The following is a 24,114-nucleotide window of genomic DNA, read 5'->3' on the forward strand; positions in this document are numbered from 1 at the left end:
ACAGTAATAAGACTAAATGCAAGTGAAACCTGGAGCCTAACTGAATTGTCTAAGCAAAAGCTCCTGGTTTTTGAAAGGAAAATACTAAGAAGGATATTTGGCCCAATAAAGGATGCAAACGATGAGTGGAGAATTAGAAATAATAAAGAGTTAAACATTTTAATGCAAAACCAACACAAAGTAAACTATATCAAAGCGCAAAGGATGGCATGGTTTGTCCATATCAATCGTATGGACGTAGGAAAAACAGTTAAGAAAATATATAAATGGAACCCCATCAGTTAAAGAGCAAAAGGAAGACCAAAAAGTAGATGGAAGGAAAACACTGAATGTAAAGAATTGGCCAAATCTTGTTCATAACAGAAAAGAATGGCGTAAATTAATTGAGAAGGTCAAAATTTCGACGAAGTTGTACACCTACTGAAGAAGAGAAGAAGAAGAAGAAGAAGAAGAAGAAGAAGAAGAAGAAGAAGAATTATATTTCAGACTGTTTTAAAAAATCTAACCATATAATCAAATGTGATCAAACATACGGTGCGTGAGTTGAGAGAAATGTTTCTTTTTTCTTTTCTTTTCTTTTTTTTTTTTTTTCAAAGCTGTTTTCTCGAGTTTAAAATTCTAAGTAGTTTATTGAAAAAAAAAAAAAAAAAACGCTCCTTGCACAACAGTTGTCAGATTGGTCTGAAACTTCTCACAGAGGTCAACTAAAAATTTTGGAAAGTTTGACGCAAGGGCCTTCTTAGCGACATCAATATAAAATAACTTATATTTCAAAAAATATAATTTCAAAATTATTAGTTATAATAGCATCAAATTTTGTACAGGTGATAGTATTGTAGGACTCTTTATGCAGTTTAAATTTCACAAACATTTTTAAAGAAAATTGTGGCAGTTTCAAAAATCATATGTTTTCCCTTAAGCCTGAGGAATTAGCCTGGGAAGTTACTATCATTGAACACCTTCCACCCTATAAAGTTATCACGAACACAGAAAAAGCTGCATTAATAGAATATATAGGTTTTGAAAGCAAAAACAACACCTTTATCTTATTTTCTGCACACCATTAGAATGTGTACAAACTTCTTGTAGATGAAATTTTTTTTTTTTTGCTGTACGTATTACCAGACGCGGTAGTGATCTTTCTGCTCAAACAGGGGTGTCAGACATTCTGATTCAAAGCCAGTCGTGGCTCTCTCCAAAGCAATACGTCTCCTACGAAAGCCGCAATTGTTCTTATGTAAGCGGAATATAGAGGAGGAAAATAGATCGACTTCGGCTATGTTTGGCACTGCGTTTTAGCGCAATTTCCAAATTTATAATACTTCGATCAAAGGAATTTAGTAATACAGCGACATCGTTTTATTTTTATCAACATTTTTAATATTAACCTGGCTATACCTTTGGATCAACGCCGTTGTCTACCCTCTTCCACGGCTGGAGTTCGATGATACTGGCATAATATACAAACAAATCACTTTACTAAGTATAGGAGGGAAGAAAAGTAGTTCATCCATTTACGTAAACTAGGAAATATCGCGCTTTTGAGTTTGATAATTTTCATTAGGTTTTTATTTAATCAAAATACAGTATAGTATTAACAATGAATGTTTTTACTCATGAACTGAGGTGTCCATATTGATGTATTCATTATGCAGAGTATATTACACTATCTACAGCACATTAGCGTACACTACAGAGAATGAAGTTAAATTGAAAAATAATCATAATATGGATATTTAAACACATTTTTGCAAATAGTGGCCGTTCATTTCGATACAGGCTTCAGTTCTAATGTGCATATTATCGCACTATAGACTATTGTACCTAATCCCAATTACCAGTTTCGTTCTTCGTAGTCTACTAGTAACTCATGTTGAAATAATTCTGTACCTACTCTATAAAAGAGTATCTTACGTACTGTAAATTCAATCTTCACTTCTGCCTGATCCGAAAAGATAAAATTACTCAGACATGCTATCTACTGTCCTTCCAAGTGGTTATGTCGCAGGGTCGTAGAAAGGGAGGAAATCACGTGACAGTTAATTACTTAACGAGGCCCTTTTATTTAAGTTGTTTTAAACAGTTGTATAATATTACGTAGACGTCCAATTCATAACAGAAATTAATGTTCTCACAAAAGAGCTAAGACGACAGCCCAGTCACTAGCTGGCGAATAAAATCAGGTGGGGGAAACCGGGAGATACGACCTGTGCGAAAATGATTCAATACTGAAAGCTCTTTCGTCACTGGAAAACGCGAACATATTTTTGGAACGTACTGTTTACTATGACCGTAAGGGGATCTTGGATCTGCGTGGAGGACGGTTGAACTTCATTAGTAGAAGGGGTGGGAGTGAAGTACATTCAAAAACTCAGGTATAATAAAAATTGAAGTAAAAATAAAATGATGTCCCTGCATTAATATACAGCATATGTATTGAGTAGGAAAGTCGTTGGAAATTAAGGTATTGTGAAGTTGTCATCAGCTTCTGGAAAACTTTGAAGATGGATATCAGTTCCCCTTTCATTCAGCCACGTCCACAAATCGAATGACTTCGGTTTGTTTCCTTTGGCCACTACCACGGAAGTGTCTGCTTAGTTGCAATCTATATAACAACTGGCTCGGCGTAGCGTTTCAGTATGACAAAACTGTGCTAAAATAACGCTCTTACCATACACATTGGCGACTATAAAACTGAATAACTGACATAAACCGAAAATTACAGGATGTTGCACTAAACTTCAAACATTAAGAAGAACCCCCCACCGCTATGTGAGCTAAACTTTGACGTGAGATAAAGAAATATATCTTAATTCTTGGCGTGGCAGCGATATCTTCGCCGTCTCACTACATAATTCCGTTAATATTCTTACACCTTTACGATATTTTGATATGCCCACCACCACTGTGCCAATAAAAGCATAACTGACCTTTCGATGTGGCTGGTGCCTGTCCATAGGTTGGATCGTGGTCTCCATTGTGCTCACAGTACTGGCGTCGCTGGTCGCTCTGTTCCCCAAGACGTTACCACGAGCTGCAGTAAGGAAGATGATGGCTCTGGAAAGAGAAAAGAGCGTGTCAAAGACAGAACCAGAACTCCCAGCATCCATTTCAGGTAAGAATGTGTCAAGAAAGTCACAAATTTAGATTTACGGTAATATAGAATTGTAACAGGTCTGTCTTACAGATATATGATGGATGAATAAATATCATATCATATATCATATCATATCATATCATATATCATATAAAACCATATCATATCATATATCATATGATATTATATCATATATCATATGATATCATATATCGTATCATATCATATATCATATCATATCATATCATATCATATCATATCATATCATATCATATGTCATATATCATATAGTCTATCAAAAATACATATATTATACATAAAAATTGAGATAATTTTGAATTGTATTCTCATAGTTATGAAACAAAAGGTATGAATTCTTTAAAATTGTTTGAACGAAAATGCAACACTACTACAGTATTTAGTCATAGTAGTAATTTAGGCCCAAGAATATATAACAAATTCATATTTAAATATCTTAATCTTGCAAATTCTAATAGTTCTAGTAAGCTTATTAAATTAAAAAAGTTATGTATGGATTTTATAAATAATTAAAATTTTTAAAATTAGATTTATATATTCTTATTGTTAATTGATGAACTAGTGGACTTACTCGTCACTAGTTCATCAATTAATTATAGTCAAGTGTTAAAAGTGGTGTACGCAAGATTAAAAAATGGATTCTTATTGTGTAGTAGACATAAGACAAATTGTATTATATACTTCTTAATTTAAATTCAGGAATCCGCCCCTGAGCACGAGTTCTACTCTTTTAGGGATGAGCTAATTTTCATCTGTTTATATTATATTTTATGTTACAATTATTAGCAAAATAAATAAATACAAATGTCATATCATATCATATCATATCATATCATATCATATCATATCATATCATATCATATATCATATCATATCATATCATATCATATCATATCATATATCATATCATATCATATCATATCATATCATATCATATCATATCATATATCATATCATATCATATCATATCATATCATATCATATCATATATCATATCATATCATATCATATCATACCATACCATACCATACCATACCATATCATATCATATCATATCATATCATATCATATCATATCATATCATATCATATCATATCATATCTGCATATAATTTGGCTATGATATCTATACTTAACTATTTTTCATTTATTTTATTTTGTATTTTTCATGTATATTTATATCTGTGTCTTATTTAGGTAGTATCTATTTGTCTCTTTTTTTTCTCATTTTCCATTTTAATTTGTATTTACACTTGTATCTTGCATTTGTATCTGTTTCATCTCTTTTTTTCATGTTATATGCAATTCTATGTTTTTTAAACGAATATCTGTATTGTCTATTGCAATTGGGGCTTTGCCCTGTTATAGACATAAGTTAAATAAATAAATATCATATCATATATCATATTATACCATACCATATCATATCATATCATATATCACATCATAGCATATATATCATATCATTTCATATTATATTATATATCACATCACATCATATATATCATATCATAATTACATATCATATCATATATCATATCGTATCATATCATATATCATATCATATCATATATTATATATCATATCATATCATATCATATCATATCATATCATATCATATCATATCATATCATATATCACATCACAACAATAAACTAAATTAAGAATGACTTATCAAGTGTTGATGTTTCAGACATGAAAAAAACGTTCTGGCGGCTGATAACGAACACGACTCTGATGTGCAACAACCTGGCCAGCGTGTTCTACTACCTGGGCTACATGCCCTACTGGGTCTTCATGCCTAAGTACATCGAAACGCAGTACCGCCAGTCTGCCTCCACGTCTAGTCTTATTACAGGTATTTCAAACGATGTTGTTGTCTAATGTGCTGCAACTAACACTCAAGTAGGCAGAGTTTTTCAAATACCCTAATTACGATTGTTCAAATAATTATTGTTTAATTTAATTGCAATATGATGGTTGTGATTGTTTTAGTAGGTAAAATTCTATATTTCCAGTTAATCGCACAATAAATTTCAAGGACATGTTTTGGCCAATTTCGTGATTTCTAGCTATAACTGAGCCGAGGTCAGAAAAACTCCAGGTGGAGCAAATATACCCGCAATGCACAAGGAACTGAATGAGACGTGCACGGAAGAATGCAAATCCGTGCGTAGTGTTGCACAGTAAAGACAGACGATTAAGAATAATAATTGTTATAATTTCAAGGCATAATTAACATAATTATTTAACTATTATTGCTGTTGGTTGGTTTCCAGTGCTCTGGAACTTGACTATGATGCCATTCGCCTGCGGGCTTTCAAATATTTTTCAGATATATCTAAACCATTTAATGCTGGGCAGATTTGAACATGGGTGCATACAATTATCTTGACACAGCGTGTAGTGTGGAGATTCTAACAGGTTCGTTCAATCTGTGAATCTGAGCTGCGATGCAGTCATGGCCAGCAGTGTTGCCAACTCAGAATTCCATTTACCGCTGCACAAGCTTAAAAAAAAAACCACTAAACTGTAGTTAAAAAACTCCAGATTTTTCTTAACACATCATTTCCAAATTTGAAATACAAACTATATAGTTTTAGGAACTGGAGAATTTTAGTTTTCAAATTTAAAAAAAATTCTAATATTTATAATACTCTGGAAATTTAAATAACACTCACCTCTGCCCAGAAGCTTGTTGTGAATGGCAATTTTATGTTGTCGAAGAACAGAAAAACACTCGCTACTCTTCTTGTGTGTATAATTATCAGCATGGGTAATTAAATCTGAATATTTTGCATTTAATATCACCTTACACCATTTACACCGAGCTTTCGAAATATCACCGGTAACTTCTTCTACCCAATCTTTCAACACATTGTTTTTTTTAACACATCTCTAAACTTTTGTACGTACGTAGTTTTATGCGGCATATTTCTTCAAAATTTAATGAAGTAGATCAAGAATATACTGGACACTTCGGATATAATCACATTCACAATCACACCAGTCGGTTCGAAATCTGATTTCACACTGAGCTGGAGACGTGTCTGCTAACAATGAGTCTGGTTTTAAGTTATATGTATATCTCTGTTACATAAACTATAATGCGGAATGATAAATTAAATAATAACCAGACATCGGATTCTAGGGCAAATGCCTATTTTGTTTCTTTGGGAGAAAAGTAAAAATAATTATTAATATTTGTGTTTCATGGAAATTGAAAGGTATTTAAAGAGTTTTATAGTGCCCTAAAATGCCCTAAAACGGTTATTAGAGCCTAATTTGTTAATATTCGCCTAAAAATGCCTAACTCACTGTAAAGTTTCGCATTTTACTCTTACTTTTTATAATTTATACATGCATTCACTGCGAAATTTAAGGCATTTAAAAAGTGGAAAGTTTGCTTCACACCGGCCATGAAACCATTGATAAAGGAAACAAAATGTTTTGAATCTCACGACACTCGCAATAGATTTCACCGAATTTAACATGTTTGGAGGCATAAATGCCGACAAAGAACCAACCTTAGTTTTGAAGCAGGCAACAATCACAACATGTGCTGCTACCGATTTAGAGATATACTATACTATAAAAATGACTGTTTTCGGTCTCAAACCGATTAGCTGTACTGCCCTTCAGAGTGTCATAATAAAATCACAATTTTTGGAGAAAGAGTGTTTTTGAAATATTTATGAAAAGTCGTAAAACTGCGAATTAGTAGGGTAAACCGTTACAAAATATTTAAAAGAATGGTCCTCCTAGTGTTAACACTACCAGGAAATGCAACAATAAGTGGAACTTTGTATTTTTGCGCCTGCTTTCAAAATGATTCTCAGTGACAAAAGGCAAAGGTTAACTGTGGAGAATTTAGAAAAAATTCTGGTGGTGTACTGTGCAGATAATTATAATAAAGTCTGAGAATGGAACTGAATTTCAATAACTTAAAATGAGTAATCTTGATATCAATAATCATTATTTCATTAGTTTCAATATATTAAATTTGTGCAGCTCTGTTTATAAATATAATATAGTATTCTTTTTTAATGTTTCAACATACGTTTTTGTGCGTATTTTAGTGTATAACTAAAAATTTCAGTGAAAGAAATAAGTATGATACCTTGATGTGCCTAAAATGCCTATTTTCATTAAAATAGAGCCTAATTTTACAAATTTTGAGCTTATTTTAGGCGCCTAAAACTGCAATTTTTAGTGCCTAAAAATCCGATGTCTAATAATAACCTATATCATATATCATAAATGAAAAAAAAAAATAATTCAGTTCATTATCTCTATTCTTTATGATTAAATACATCAATTCGTTTACAAAAACAATGCATACATTAGATTAAGAGATTAACGAATGCGGAATACCTATTTGTACAACAATGGATGAGGAAAGAAATGGACGTGGTTGCACCAAATCGAGTTAACATAAAACGTTGATATTGTATATTCGCACAATGAAAAAGTGTGATAATACCATAATAAACTCTGGTTTATGGTTAACTAACATTGTCCGCAAGTACATATAAAAAAATATAACATCTTTACAGAAAAAAAACTTAAAAATATCATCTCTCTCTGCATCACAAAAAAACGCCAAATAAATAGCTAGTCGCTGATGGTAAAATTCTGTAGCTGACCATAGTCCTTAAAACACCAGATTTAGCTACAAAACCGCTGACTTGGCAACACTGATGGCCAGTAAGAAGCCGAATAGCTGCAACAGATGATTTTCTGGGACAAGCTGAGACAAGCTTATATGAGTTCTCACTATCTTTTTTCTGTTGATTGGTCTTTGTTGACATTTGCATATTCTTCTTTGAATTTCTGTGATATAATTAATTTTGCAGAGTGGTATGATGATACGTTTGGTGGTTTTGTTATTAGTGTAGTTCCTTTCTTTCGCCAGTGAATCTGCTTTTTCATTTACTATGAGTCAATAGAGTGCTGAAATCTATTGGAGTGTGATTCTTTCGTTTAGTGTTTTAATGATGTCCAATTCTGTACTAAAAATTAAACCCCGAAACTAATTCAGATTCGCCTTCAGCAAAATCGAAAGGATTACTTGCTATAAATTAGTTTAAGAGACGATTATTTACTCTCAGTCATCTTAATACCGCTATAAAATCTGTTGCTATTGTTAATGTTCATGTATGGAATATTTTATGAGTCATAATATAGTTCTGGCAGTCCTTAATTCGGGGGTTAAATTATCATAAAAATCTATCTTGTTAATTGTGATCTTCTATTGTTACACTTCATTCCTGACCCTTGATTGGAATTTGGACTGTGGTTTCCAGAGATCTTATGATAATTTGGTCATTGCACTTCCATTATATTCCTCAGACATCGCTTTAATTAAGGTTTGAAGGCTCTGGATAATATCCTGAGTCACCTTCCACACACAACTTACTGTCATATAGTAACACCGACAAGCAAACATTTTCATGGTGGCAGATAAAGTTTATTTTTTTCCCTCCACCATGTTAACAATGTCAAAACAAGTCCTTATACAAGTTTTGGCGACTCCAGAGCAATTACGGGGGCCCAGAAAGTAAACTTTCCTGGCGTCGTTTACAGGAAGAAAACACAATTTAATGGAAATACTTATTGGAACAGATACAGATATTGTTGAACTATTTTTCAACATATTCTCCACCGGAATTCAGGCATTAGTCATACTGTTGGATCAACTTTCATATCCCTATTTCGTAGAAATCTGCCACCTAGGATCGGAACCAGTGTGTGACACCCATTTGTACCTTTCTGTCGATCCCATGGTATGACAAATTTCTTAGTTTCGGTTGGGAATATGTTGAAAAATAGCTCAACGCGGTATCTGTTCCAATAAATTTTTTCATGGAATTGTATTTTCTTTCTGTAAACGGCCCCACGAAATTTTGCTTTTTGGAGGCCCTCATAATTGCGCTCGAGTAGCCAAAATTTGTATAAACACTTGTTTTGACATTATTAACTTAGTGAAAGAAAAAATTAACTTTTTTATCTGCCCCCATGAGAATGTTTGCTAGTGACTTCCAAAATGTCTTCGTTGGAGATGATGTTTAACCACTATACTTCCATTCTACAGTATATGCATCAGGAATCGCGTTAATGAAGGTTTGAAGGCTTTGAAAAATGTCGTGAAACACCTTCCACGTCTCGCTGTTGTATACATGAACATAAGAGTCAGTGAGTTTTCCTACATAGAATGCATACGTCTTAGAAATATTTATTAATTCTACTCAGTTTGTTTTGATAAACCATAAAAACTACAACAACATTTAAATAAGGAAGCAATGCATAACCTTCCGTGAAATTACTCTTGATTGAGAATTCCCTAGTTACTTTTAACTGATTCCCGTCTGTTCGTTGCAGGTACCGTGGGTTTGGTGTTCTCAGCCTTCGGAATACTTATCTCAGGCCTCGTTATTTCCAAGTACAAACCACGTGCGAGGTACCTGGCCGCGTGGAATGTCATCGTGAGTGTCATCTCTGTGCTCGGCATCATTTCCTACGCTTTCCTGGGTTGCCCAGCCAGTGACAACCATGGAGCTCAGCTGCCATCCGGCGAGTAAGTCAATTATGATGAGACAATACTGAAGTGAAACTTTTTAGGCAGGGTACGAGTCGAACGCTATGAAACAAAATTCGGTGACGGACGTTATAAGAGGGCTTTGCGTGCTATTGCTGCGGGATTATGTACTCTGCATAAATAAAAGTTGTTGATGTTTGCAGTTTTTCACTAATTTACACAAAATAATGCATAAGTTGGTGGAAGTGGGCTGTTATCGGGCAGTGAGTCTTCTACAGTCGAAATCAATGAGTCAAATTACATTGTTGAGAAGTTATGTGCTAGAAAATCTGGCGAAATCAGAAGCTGAGCGAACGAAAACGTGGCGTGAAGGAAAGCATGCAAATGAACAGTCGAAGATCGAGAAAAAACAAAAAAGAGTTGCACTGAACGAGTGGGAGAATGCAGGGCAATGAATTGTTTCATTATTAATTCTTACATTCTGAAGACTATTGAGTATAAGTGTGTTAAATTTAATTTTAAATTATCGTCTTTCTTTGCATTAACATTTAAGATGGAATAAACAGACTTTGAAACGGCTCTAGGGCATGTTAAGGTATATTATTTTTTTTACAAATTTTAACAAAGAGAAGTTTTTAAAGTTTCAAAACATTTTTATTGGATATTTCATTTCTTTAGACTATATATTTTCATACTCAAATGGATTTAGTTCAATTCTGATTACAAATATGTTTAATAGTTATTTATGGTACTTGTGAGGTAAGTGCATCTTTATTGCGCGAGTGGAAAGATTTAAGCACGAGGCGTCAGCCGAGTGCTTAAATTACACGAGTGCAATAAAGATCACGCTCACAAGTACCATACGTAATTTTATCCATGACCATAACGAAAAATTATGTTTTATAAAAGAAAATATGTTGAAAATAAGTCCTCATGTAATCACATATCACGGCATGGATTTTAGAATCGATACGTATACTAGGTAGGTCATGATGTAGGAGACCATGATTAGTGAAGAATGGTATCTAAGGCGTTGGATAAATAATAAATTATAATTAATGATGTAATTTTAATATATATATATATATATATATATTTTTTTTTTTTTTCATTTTAAACGCGTATTTTCATCTTTTTGAAGTTTCAGGGATTATTTAGAAGTGTTCACGGGACTAATGTGATTAAAATAAGTTCACTTTTTACTTCTGTAAACTTAAGAGGAATATTAAAAAGTAATCAATCATGCTGTCTGTTTAGCTCAGTTGACTAACGCGTGTTTTTATAAAATCCTATAAACCCAATTCGCAGGTTCACGTCTCCTTGCCTCCCAAAAGGTAAATTATCACAAATTAAAAAAAAAATACAATTAGATATGGATGCAGTGCACAAATTACGACGTAGTAGATAGAGAAAAGAGAAGGAGATTGACTCGTATATTTAAGAAATGGTAATAAAGAAGTAGAGGTAGTGACATCTAGTAACTAATATATTAACTTCTTGAGTAATAGTACAATGGAAAAGTATATGTGAGTGCCCGGATACTAGGAAAATACTAATGAACTGTGAGATAAAGTTCAAACTGTGAGGTAAGTCTTTATCTCACTTACTTACTTACAATGGCTTTTAAGGAACCCGAAGGTTCATTGCCGCCCTCTCACTAGTGGAATAAAGTAATGTTGAATAAAAGCTTACTTTGCAAACGCAAAAGTATTTAGTAAAGACATGTTTTTCGTTGTGGTCATGGATAAAAATGTTTTTTTTTTAATTAAGGCTGTAAGGGAGTGTGGCATTTAAAGAGCTGTCAAAATTATTTTTTTCATCAAAGAATCCTTTTTTACAAATTCCTGATTACAAATCTAGTAACTTTTTGTCCTAAAGTTGGCTCCTAGAAGTTACTACATGAATGTAGCGTTCAGCGAGGGAATGCTGCCTCCATCCTGGGATCATTTCCTAACTCTATTTCGTTAGAAGAGATCTTTCTCATTTAATGTGTAGCGTACCTGCTTGAGCACGGGTAGAAAGTTCACAAGAACAAAACTTCCACGAAGAAAGGAGAGAGGATGTCCGATCTTTAATGAAGCCATGGTCGAGAATATCCACAAGGCGAGGTGCTCCCCATCGGCAACATGAAGATCAACTCTATGTCTGAGTTACGACGGCTGGCCGGCGTCAAGAGCATGGGCGATGCGGAATGCCCCACGCTGCTGGACATCGAGATCTGCAGCGAGCAGGACGACCCAAGGCAGCGCCCCAACTTCGGCGTCAAGTGCAAGATCTTCGAACTGGACGCTTACCAAGGCATCGGAAAGGTGTGTCTGGTGTACCTTCACAAGAGCGAGTGCGAATCCGATCTAAAACGAGAGGACCCCAAGATCTGGCTGCTGGACAGAAGTTTCGAGTGGCACTACCTGGCTGCAGACTTCACGCAGTACTTCCGCATGATGCTGGTACACCAGGGTCTCCCCCAGTGGCAGTTCAAATTCACGCCCATGGACCATTATTATGAAATTAGTTTACAATGTTATACTTATCGCATGAGCTAATATATGAAGAAACAGTAAAATAAGAACATTATGCGAGGAAAAAAAAAAAAAAAAAAAATTAGCTAGTTCTCAAAACTGACGACAGATGGATTTACATAAATATTCATTTTACTTTCAAATCCATTTTTCTGTAAGTTTATTTTTTTTATTCAACACCAACTTTTTACGCCAAATATTAATCAATCCCGACGAAATTTTTACTGCAAGTATTTATGAGATATCTGTATGTTTCTGCGCATTTATTTTATGAGAAATGCTGCTAGTTTATTTTATTAATATTTTTTTAATGAATTATATGATATGAATAATAACACTTGTAAAATTTCGAACAATTTTTTAAGGGAATAAATGAGATATTTCATAAAAAATAATATACATAAATGTTTCTGTATGGCTTGTGAATGTAACCAAAAAAACTAAGCTTAAGAATTGAGATAGTCTCCTAAAACTTTTTTTTTATTTAACACATGCCACATTTACAATCTGTCTACAAGAGACAATAAGTAAATATTATAAAATAATATGACATGAATGGAGATGTTATCGCATGACAACACTCCAAAAGAAAAATAACAATGTTTTAAATAGCTGTATTAAAAATGAATGGAAGGTCAAGAGCATTGGTCCTTTTAAGTCTTCTTATTGTTTGACTATTATCCAGCAAATTTAATGCATAATGATTGGGATGTTGATTTAATCGGTGCAGGTATTTTTTTACTGAACTTAGAGATTTCTTCTTTCACAGTTGAAATGTTGAGGTCACGATGAATGACATCATTACGGACATACCATGGTGCAGTGACAATGGAACGTAAAGTTTTAGACTGATACCTCTGCAGTATTTCAATGTTTGAGTTGCTAGCAGTTCTCCACAGTTGGATTCTGTATGTCCAGATTGGTTTTAGTATGACTTTATAAACAAGAAGTATATTTTCTAATGACAGTTTTGATTTAGGTCCCAATAACCAAAATATTTTTGATGTTTTAAAATTTAATTCTTTACATTTAGTTTCAATATGTTTACGCCATGTTAATCGCCGATCTAAGTGCATACCTAAATATTTAACATCGTCTGCTACGGGAAGTTCTTCGTTGTAAAGTGTTACAGGAGGACAGTTTTCAATTCTGGTTCCGAAAGTAATATGAACTGACCCTAAAACTTGGGTTAGAAAATACTTCTAAAAAGAATAGAAAAAAAAATAAAAATCAAAAGCCGAAAACATTTGAAGAGTCCACTGCAAGAATGATGGATGTCACTTTCTTGTCGAAAATGAACCAAGACTGTCAATGCATAGCGTAAGACATATAGAATGTATATACAGAGTTATATTGCATTAACACTGACAGTCATTGTCCAGTAATGATCGGAAAATCACAGTTAAGCTTTGAGCGCTAAGCATTTCAAACTTTCAATTGCTTCTCCTGCAAAATGTATTTCAAATGACATCCATCATTCTTGCAGTGGACTCTTCATTTGGGAGTTCAAAATTTGGATATTGTTAGTCCTTTACATAGTAAAGAATCTCTCAAAATTTGGTTGAAAAAAATGATTATGAAAAAATTAGTGTTCTGGCCAAGGGCAGGTCTTTCACTGCAAACCCAGCATTTTCCAGTCGCTCCTATTTTCTGCCTCCCTCTTTGTCTCCTCATATGTCCATATATTGTACCCTTAATCTTGTTTTTAATCCACAGACTCGCAACGGAACAGGATTGCAACATGAAGTGTGAATGTGACTACGTCAAGTACACTCCTGTCTGCTCGGAAGACGGCACTACCACCTTCATCTCTCCGTGCCATGCGGGATGCAAAGAGCAACAGTATAACAACGGCAGTAAGGTGAGAATGTACAACAGTAGGCGGAAACATGTAGAGCCAGGACGAGAAGTTATGGCACCAGCGCGAGGGACGCATTTTAGTTCGTTTGCTTGGACTCGCCCTCACACTAAACTGGAGGGGTGTTGGGTTAGTTGGTTACTAGCATTCCGAGTGTTCAGATCGTTCTGCTAGACCGCTATTGCTAATACTGAAAACATTATTCTTCTGAGCGCCCTCATTATGGCATTGTTTAAGGTGTGAAATCAAAGAGTAGTTCATAGTCAAGAACGTGAAATAGCATACAATGTATGAAAATTCATGTCAGAAGAGTCTGTAAATGGAATACCAATTCCATTGAAAAGCGTGTGTGCAAGAGTACTGGCTGCCACTGGTATTTCAAAGCAAACCGTGGCAAGAATCAGGAAAGAAGGGGAAAATATTGAGGCAGGAACAGCAGATTTTTTCTCCAGTCCGGAAAAATCACAGCAGAAGAAGAAGATTGTTGCGGCTGTAGACAGTTTTGTTGAGGAAGCATAAGCAGAGGCCGACTCTGCAATTGCTTCTTCCAAGAATTGACATCAGTGTATGATTATGTGAAGAAAGTAGAGAACAATTACATTGAAAGTGAGCACGTGATGGACAGTATTTTGGAGAACATTTCCATAAACTTAGGGACATCTGATTCCAGCACAGATCAGTCGTCTGATTCGGACGGAGAATAAGAATATAAAGATGGAATAGCGGGCGTAATTCCATTAGGTACCTTCGGACTCTTGAGTAGGAAAGTGGTGATACTAAGGTAAGACGAATGTTTTTAGAAAGAGATGAAACGCATATGCCTGCCGCTCTGAGCTTGAGAACCGTAACCCAAACAACCCCCACTCCTCTACCCTGCTGGCCGGCAATTTAAAACTTAGCGCAGGTTGGTGCCATAACATCTCGTCTCAGCTCTACTGAGAATCTATCAGTGGCGGTTCCTCCATGGAACAGAGGGAACAGGCTGTTCCCTTCCTCCCTGCTCCCTTAACTGAGATTGTGAGATATACTTCATTCTAAAGGATAGACCTACTTGCAGTTTTCGAAAAGCGAAAATAGCTATCGTTAGCAGGCTTATTGCAGTGAAGTGAAAACGACTCGAGCCCTTCTCGTCTGCTGTGAGTGGGAGTCTCAAGCAATGTTTTCTTCGAAGCAGGCTCGAGCGGACACGAACTTTCCCGAGTATCGCTGGAAGCTGTAGAAGTTACCTCTTCCCTCGCGGAGTATTGAGGAGTGTGGAATATACTACAGTATTTCATCAAGCTAGTTTATTTATATAGTGATAATTCGGGAAAAAATTAAGTTCGAAGAGTTTTTCGTGTGACATAATATTGTGTGTGAAATTATACAATAGTTCTAAAAAAATCCGTATGATTTACGCATTCACGGCTGAGTTAAATCTGACGAAATAATGGCAATGGAACAGGTGACTCCTGACTGTTCCAACTTCAACGAGACCGAGCGCGACCGCCCTGATGCGAACCAAGACAGCAAGTGTTGTGTTATCGATCAGCTGAAGTCGAGAGCGTTTAGTTCGATCAATTTTGCTGAGAAAAGCGCGGTTATTTTGAATGGCAAACCTACTCCTCTCCTTACATAACTTAAAACTAAAACAAAATCTTATACAAGACATTTTCAAAGTAGTTATTATAACTCTGTGAAATGGTTATCTGGGTGCTCGTCAAGCGGTATATTGTAGGTTTAATTTAGGTTTATTTATTTTTAGTTAACGGTATTATATATTTAGGCCTAATAATATTATCAATATATCATTAATTTGTTTCATATTAACATATTCTTTTTCAGATTAAGTTGTAAATGAAGTAAAAAAAAGTGGTAATATTGCTAAATTATTATTATTATTATTATTATTATTATTACTATTATTATTATACTTACAAATGGCTTTTAAGGAACCCGCAGGTTCATTGCCGCCCTCACATAAGCCCGCCATCGGTTCCTATCCTGTGCAAGATTAATACATTCTCTACCATCATATCCCACCTCCCTCAAATCCATTTTAATATTATCCTTCCTATACGTCTCGGCCTCCCCAAAGGCCTTTTTCCCTCCGGCCTCCCAACTAACACTCTATATGCATTAACAGATTATTATTATTATTGTTGTTATTATTATTATTATTATTATTATTATTATTATTATTATTATTATTAGTGTTGTTGTTTCTGACCTGTTCCCCATCGAGAAATAGCACCGCACGCCACTGGAATCTATGGCGCCAAACAGCGGCCAATGAAGCCTCACTTCAGTCACGTGCTATTGTTTATGTCAGGATTTTTCTTACAGCGAAAAGATTATACTTAGGTCACCCGAGCTAACCGCACTTTGACTTTTTTTTCTGGGGCTTTGTGAAGGGTATTGTGTACCAACGTGGCAGAGTTGACACTCTGGAAGAACTGAGACAACGCATTACAAATGCAGCTCCGCTACTCACTCCACAAATGTTACAGAACATTTGGCACGAGGTTGAGTATCTTTTAGATGTCTGCAGGGTACCGTAGAAGAGGGTAAAGTCGATCAAAATTTTGCAATTTTTTAATGATATTGAGGTTATGCAATGGAGCGAAGTTTCTCAGAAAATAGCATTTTGTCGTCATATCCTTCACTTATGAAGACACGTTACAAGAAGTGAATTACAATCTATTAAAAAAAACTGTGTTTTTTTTTATTTGACTTGTGATCGAAGTTACCTGCTTAAATAGGGTAAAGTCGATCACCATTGAATTTTTAGTTTAAGATCGATTTTAAAATATTGCGGAGTAAAGTTGATCACTGTTTATGTTTTAAAAAACAAATTAGTTGTATTACATATATTTTATTTGTTATAAGGGGTGTAAAAACAATAATAATCTTCAATATATGCCTATAGCATTATATAGTTTATCTTTTGTTACTGTGATCATACTATTCGATACAATTAGGCCTATAGGTCTCCACTGTGCAATCGTGACTATGATTGCTAACTTATAAAACATAAAACACATTTTAATACTTCACATACCAACAAACAAAGATTTAAGAATTCAAAATTTACATTGAAATACCACCCTTCAATAATAATCTGAAATGCAATTCAACATTGCTTAGGTTTATATCAGATGTTATTTGAAATCTTCCCCTCCTCATGTCACTTTAGAAACTACGTTGTTCCCATAGTCAGGTACAGAGGGGTGTACAAAATATGTTCCTTTGGTAGTGCTTCTCTTACGCAAGAAATTCACCATAATTTCGTCTTCCTCTTTCCCCACTATCCCATCAATATGATACTTTTCTGTTTATAAGTGTTAGTTGGAGGTATTTCGGTGAACAATTTATTCTTCCTGCTAGTCCTATCTGTTTCGAGTAGGTCGATGGCATGATCGACTTAACCCTACAAAGGTACAAGTTTTCTTAAAATAATAAGTTTCAATACTAACATTTACGAACTGCAAAACTATTATTTCAGGATCCACTCTCAACGAAAAGTACTTACGTATACTTCCTGTCTCCTTTCACTGCTGACTATAATGTAGAGTTTGTAAGACTTTGTTTTCATTTAATAATAATAATAATAATAATAATAATAATAATAATAATAATAATAATGTCTTTATTTAACCTGGCAGAGTTAAGGCCTTAAGGCCTTCTCTTACACTCAACCAGGATTAAAACTTGCTTACACATTTGAACATAAAACTTGATCAGAATTAAGTAATTACATACTGATTACATAATGAGATCAAAAGACGCAGTTACATAAAATTTACCTCATAAAATAAAAATAAACATAGTGAAATACATATTAATTTGTTAGAATCAAATGCGAATCACATAAAAACAGAAGCCGATAATTCAATAAAAAAGAAAAATGTACACAGTAAAAATAAAAATAAACACATTAGTATACATATCAATATTAGATTACAATTAAGTAGGACTTACATAATTAAATCAGAAGCCGACAATTGAATAAAATGTACACAAAATATAGATTAATAATAAAGAACAACAACACAGTGGGATACATATTGGCGTTAAGTGATAAATAAACACGATTTAGATAATAAAAATAAGAAAAAAAAATAATAATAGCCCTAAATACAGTGGAACACATTTGCAACACGTTAGGTCTGGCAACTCATCATAAGATACTTTTCTAATTTACATTTAAAGGAAATTAAAGTTCGGCAGCCCTTGACTTCAGGCGGCAGAGAATTCCAGTGACGAGAAGTAGCAACAGTGAAAGATGAAGAATAAAGAGATGATGTGTGCAGTGGTATTTCTAGCGTGTTATCATATTGTGACCGAGTATTTAAGTTATGATATCGAGAAAGACTGTGGAATCGGACAAATAAGTAAGAGGGAGTAGAGGTGTGCAAAATTCGGTATAAGAGAGAAAGGGAATGTAACTTTCTCCTCTCATTTAACCTGAGCCACAATAATTGATCGAAAGAAGGCGAAATGTGATCGTAGTAGCGGACATTACAAATGAAACGAACACACGCATTATGAACACGTTGCAGTTTCTGGGATAAATCCACCCCGAGATCACTGAATAAAGCGTCACAATAATCGAAATGAGGCATAATAAGAGTCTGTACAAGCATCTGCTTTAATTTAGCTGGATAGTGGTACAATCTTTTTAATGAGTGAAGAGTGGAAAATACTTTCTTGCATGTGTGTTTGATATGCGTGTCCCAGGTAAGGTTAGATTCAAAATGAACTCCCAGGTTTTTACAGTTGAACTGAATGGAATGATCGCTTTATTCAGAGTCACGGGAGGAAGGTTGAGCTTATTAATATCGGAGATTAATCTTTTTAAGAGAAAAAGTTGAAAATAACAATTTTCACTTCAACAGCAATTACACTGTGTTCCCATTCTTAGCATTCGCAGGCTTTTTTGTTGTCCCTCTCGCTTACATTTACAATGTAAGGCAATGAAAATATATAATTTTCAATAACAATCGCAAATGATCGATTTTACACCCACTGATTGACTTTACCCACTTCTACGGTAACTCGAGGCGCACACATCGAGTTGCATTGACCATTCTCCGAAACTCTGAGAGTTTTTAAACCAAATTATGTAAAAAGTTATGTTATAAAATCATTATTTACACTTTAAATTATCACTTATTTTTCGATCCCTCTAAGCGGGACACGGTGTATAAATATGACACAAGGAAAGTGACGATCACGTGTCGGGGAAGCACAGGGATCACGTGCTTCACTAATCCCGGAACTAGGAATAAGTGTTGTAACATAGGCCTACACGTTACTCATTTACTTTACAACCCATTAAGAATTATGGACGTAAATGAAGTCACAGCTTGAATACCTTGACCGTGACACGGCAAGGCTACACTACGTGTTAGAGGGAAGAGTGAAGCAATTACCAAGGATGAAACGCACTTGAATTCTGTAAACGTTAAATCTAAGTTCTGATTCGTAAACAAGCAATAAAGTCTTCGCCGCTAACTACACAGACTAAATAACAAGAGTGGGTTTCAGAGCTTTCAAACCAAGCCAAGCAAATAACGCATTGTGTTGTATTGCATTTGTTTACATTCCATATATTCGTACATCGCTTCAGAACTAGAATATGGAACATATCAAGAAAATCTTAATACTACTATAAAGTCTTAATATTATAGTCGCAGTCCAGTTGAAATATACACAGAAGAGTTTTGGAATAATACTCTACTGTAGTCCCGTCGCTCTAATTTCCGGCAGCCAATCGCGTTGCAGGTCGGCTACATTTAAAAGTGTGCGTCTTGTGATTCGCTGAGGAAGACATTATTCATTTCTTAAGGCTCGATAAATACTTAATATAATCGCCCGTCATTTTGACTCTTTCGTTGGCGTTCGCAGAAAGCACACGAGGACGTTATTTGCCGCTCAATTCGCTCAATTATTTGCTGCATTACAGTGCGTTTGATTTATTATCATAAGAGCTACGACATGATAATGTTTAACGGTGTAGCAAATAGATTCCTCGTACGGTAGCTCGGCAACGAAAGAACAAAAATGGCGAACGATACTACCTACCTAGACTTTATAGAGCATTCACTTCCTAAGACGTAAGCAAGGAGGAGGAGTCACGCTGGGAATAATAGCGTCGCGACTAGTGCAACACAAAGTTTTAATATCAATACTTAATACAAAACAGAAATATTCATGAAGCGTTGTTGAATGTCATAAATTCACTTACAGAATAGAAGGTGTGAGAAATTAGGCACTTCTTTAATTTGGACCTAAATAATCTTATGTCTTGAGTTTATTTTTTTTTTATATTCATAGGAAGACTAAATTTTTACTGTCATATAACCCACTCCTTTTTGATAGCAGTCCGATGGAGAATGAAAGTCATTTTTGACGCGTATTTATGCTATGAACTGTTGAATTAGTTACAAACTTTTCATGATTACATACGAGGAAGTTCATTAATGAAAAAATATACTGAAAAGGCCATGGACATTATTTATAGTCTTTTTCAAAATGATCCTATATGATTCCCTAGATTTGGCACCTACATTATTATTACTCTTTCTGTAGTAGGAATATATTGTTACTATCTGTAGAATTTCCCCAGAATATTATTCCAAAACTCATTACCGAGTGGAAGTATGCAAAGTATATTGTTTTTAAGGTATTGATATTTACTATCTTTTGCTTAGATATAATAGCAAAACATGCTGAATTCAGTTTGGGAGCAATTTCTTTAATATGATTTTTCCAATTTAACACATTATCGATTTGTACGCCAAGAAATTTGGTTGTTGCTGTTTCTATTAGGGACTTATTGTTAACTATTGGGCTTGACTTCTGCCGATCACTGGTTGTTGGCCTCACGTCCACATAACATCCCGTCCACCATTCCTTCCAGTGCATTCTTCAGCAGGCAGTTTCTTCTTAGTCAGTGGCCTAGCCAATTATTTTTTCTTTTCCTGGTCAGTTTCAGCATAATTCTTTCTTTATTCACTCTTTCCTGCGTAACTCCGTTTCTTATTCTGTCTGTTCATTTCACACGCTCCATTCTCCTCCATATCCTCATTTCAAATGCTTCCCGTCGTTTCTCTTCACTTCATCGCAATGTACACGTCTCTGTTCCATACAATGCCACACTCCAAACTCCACATAAAACATATCACTAGCCTTTTCCTTAATTATTTTTCCAATGGTTCGCAACGGAAGCTTACTGAATTTAAATACTATTATAGTCACAATCATGCCATAGTATGAAAGAAAAATTCGAACCTGCGACTTCCTGTTCTCCGGTCAGGCGCTCTACCACTGAGCTATCGAGTTCGTCTCACGCCAAAGGCTTGGAATTATCCTTTCATACTGGCGACTCTGTTATAGAGTACTGTCCATAGTGTCTGATCTAGTCAGCACTGCTTATGGGTTGAAAGAAACTTTACAAATGTAATCTTCATACTATGGCATGATTGTGACTATAATAGTATTTAAATTCATTAATATGTCACATCAACGGACGTATATACGTCACCAAACATCGTAAGATGAAGATTACATTTGGAAGCTTACTTTTCTTTTGAAACCTCTCTTTGCAATTGCTGTCACTTTACTTTACTTACTAAAACCTGTGTCCTCTCCTAAGACTGAATTTGAGTTGTTTTGAGCCTTCATATTGATCTTAGAGTCCAAAGGTAAACTTTGCATCATAACTTTGGTAGGATAATTGGAGTCTATAACTATGTCAACATGAATTGTTGTCTTTCACAAATATTCATATTGGTGTATCTTTCTGTTATGTTTCAGATATTCACAGATTGTTCGTGTGTGAAATCATCCTTTCCTCTGTCAGAGTCATACTCAGGAAATTCATCATCCCAGAATACTTCATCTACGATTCCTGGAGGCATAACCTTTCCAGGATCATGTCCTGTGGATTGTTCTAGGAAGTTCTTCATATTCTTAGCTGTCGTGTGTTTTCTTAAGTTCACCGGAGCTTCCGGGAGAGCATCGAACTTCTTACTTGGCATCAGGTATTATTATTATTATTATTATTATTATTATTATTATTATTATTATATCTACTTAGTAATATTCCTTATTGCTCATCTCAACTTCGAAACAGGAACTCAAGATTCCAATACTGTTAGTGGTTTCTTACCATATTATCGTTTATTTTGTAATTAACGCTTACCTACTTATCTATACTAATAATAAATCTATAGCCAAAATTTTTCTGGTAATTTTCGATTTTCCAAAAATAATTGGTGTTAACATGTATAATTAACCATCCTGAAACCGAAAATCGCTTTTTTTTTAATTTCTGTTTGTATGTCTGTCTGTCTGACTGGATATTTGTTACCTTTTCACGCGATAATGGCTGAACCGATTTATATGAAAATTGAAATATAAATTAAGTTCGTTGTAAGTTAGATTTTAGGCTATACGGCATTCAAAATACTTTATTTAAAATGGAGGTTATAAGGGGACTTGAATTAAATAAATCGAAATATCTCCCTTATTATTAATTTTTGTGAAAAATGTTGCATAACAAAACTTTCTTTAAAAATGATTTCCGATACGTTTCATTCCAAGCAAAATTTTTATGGGACCAAATTACACCAAAAAACGGATGTTCTCTGAACTAAATGATCATATTTTAATTATTTGCATGTAATAACAATTAAGAAATATGTTAAAGCAATTATCATTGCACTAAATGAGTGGTCTCTGGACCAAAATGATCGCATTTTAATTATTTAAATACAATTTAAATTAAGTGACATATTAAACGATTTATCCTTCTATCAAACACAAATGTTCCCTGGATCAAACGTCCTATTTTAATTATGTAATTACTTTATATTTATTCTAACAAGTGCAGCGGAGCGCACGGGTACGGCTAGTTTCTTAATAAGCTTCGAAAATTGTATTTAAACAATATCAAATTACACGTAAATCGACAGTGAAAAATCGATTAAATTATCCAGTGAAAGAGCCATACCATTTATACACCCAACTAAATTTTCCCAATGGAATTCATTTCTAATCTAAAATATGTAAACTTATCGACTTTTTAAATTTATACCGACAATTTAATATTCTAGCCTTCATTCTGTGCCCTACATACCGGTATCGTATATTTTCATAACAACTATTTTCTCGGTGTTTATCGTTAAAAGGTATTCTTCTAGAATTGGTTTCCATTGGTCAAGTTTACTTTCTAAGTCCTTTCCTGAATATCCTCATATTATTATAGCATCTGTATATTTTTGATTCCTAAGATCACGTTTTCTGTCTCTACCTATGAAAAGTGTTTAATCTAATTTTACATTTGTTTGCTTTTCCCCAGGTGTGTTGAAGAAAAAGACAAGCCGATAGCAATGGGTTTTGGCATGACAATGGGAAGTCTCTGCGCTTTCATACCGTCACCTATTATCTTTGGAATTATTTTAGGTAAAGTTGACGCTGCTAAACTTTTAATACTATTATAAGCACTACGTAACAATTTCCACCATCTTTGTTGTTTAGAGTTATTGATCTGTACCATCTTCTTGAAGAATATTTCTGTTTTCTCATCTTTTTTAAATTTGTTATTTTACAATGCTTTTTCAACTACTAAGGTCATCTAGCGTCTGAATGAGATGGTGATAATGTCAGCGAAATGAGTCCAAAGCCGAAAGTTACCCAACATTTGCTCTTAATTGGTTAAGGAAAACCCCTAAGAAACCTCAACCACGTAACTTGTCCCAAACAGGATTTGAATCCGGGCTTCTCGTTTCACGGTCAGGCATACTAACCGTTACTCCACAGTGGTAGACTTTTCCCATCTTAAACATGATCTTTCAAGGGTCTCTTTTCTTTGCGTTTTATCTTAGAATTTTCTTAGCGAGTTTCGTGTCGTCCATTCTTAAAATATGATTCGTCCCTTCTGTTAGGTATTTTTAATCTTTGTAATTCAATATTAAAGATATTCAACCACACTTCTCAGGAATCCTACTTATCTGTCCTCACTGTAAGGTCCATCTCTCTGAACAGCAAGCAATCATTTAATTTTTAATCCATTTATT

The 24,114-nt window shown here is 34.4% G+C and overlaps 1 protein-coding gene and 1 long non-coding RNA gene across 3 annotated transcripts in view; both read left to right on the top strand.

The window, feature by feature from the left end:
• LOC138694957 (uncharacterized) overlaps nt 1-24,114 on the top strand; it is a 223,060-nt gene that overhangs the window by 171,618 nt on the left and 27,328 nt on the right. The gene's annotated exons all lie outside the window — the stretch shown is intronic.
• Nucleotides 1-24,114, top strand: part of LOC138694955 (solute carrier organic anion transporter family member 74D-like) — a 110,084-nt gene that overhangs the window by 70,426 nt on the left and 15,544 nt on the right. For both annotated transcript variants that reach the window (XM_069819177.1, XM_069819178.1), the window contains exons 6-11: nt 2,960-3,115; nt 4,829-4,993; nt 9,517-9,712; nt 13,909-14,053; nt 21,851-22,077; nt 23,397-23,500. In XM_069819177.1, coding sequence (XP_069675278.1) covers nt 2,960-3,115; nt 4,829-4,993; nt 9,517-9,712; nt 13,909-14,053; nt 21,851-22,077; nt 23,397-23,500 — 993 coding nt within the window. The remainder of the gene's footprint in view (nt 1-2,959; nt 3,116-4,828; nt 4,994-9,516; nt 9,713-13,908; nt 14,054-21,850; nt 22,078-23,396; nt 23,501-24,114) is intronic.

This window comes from Periplaneta americana, chromosome 2, assembly GCF_040183065.1.
Source record: "Periplaneta americana isolate PAMFEO1 chromosome 2, P.americana_PAMFEO1_priV1, whole genome shotgun sequence".
Lineage (NCBI taxonomy): Eukaryota > Metazoa > Arthropoda > Insecta > Blattodea > Blattidae > Periplaneta > Periplaneta americana.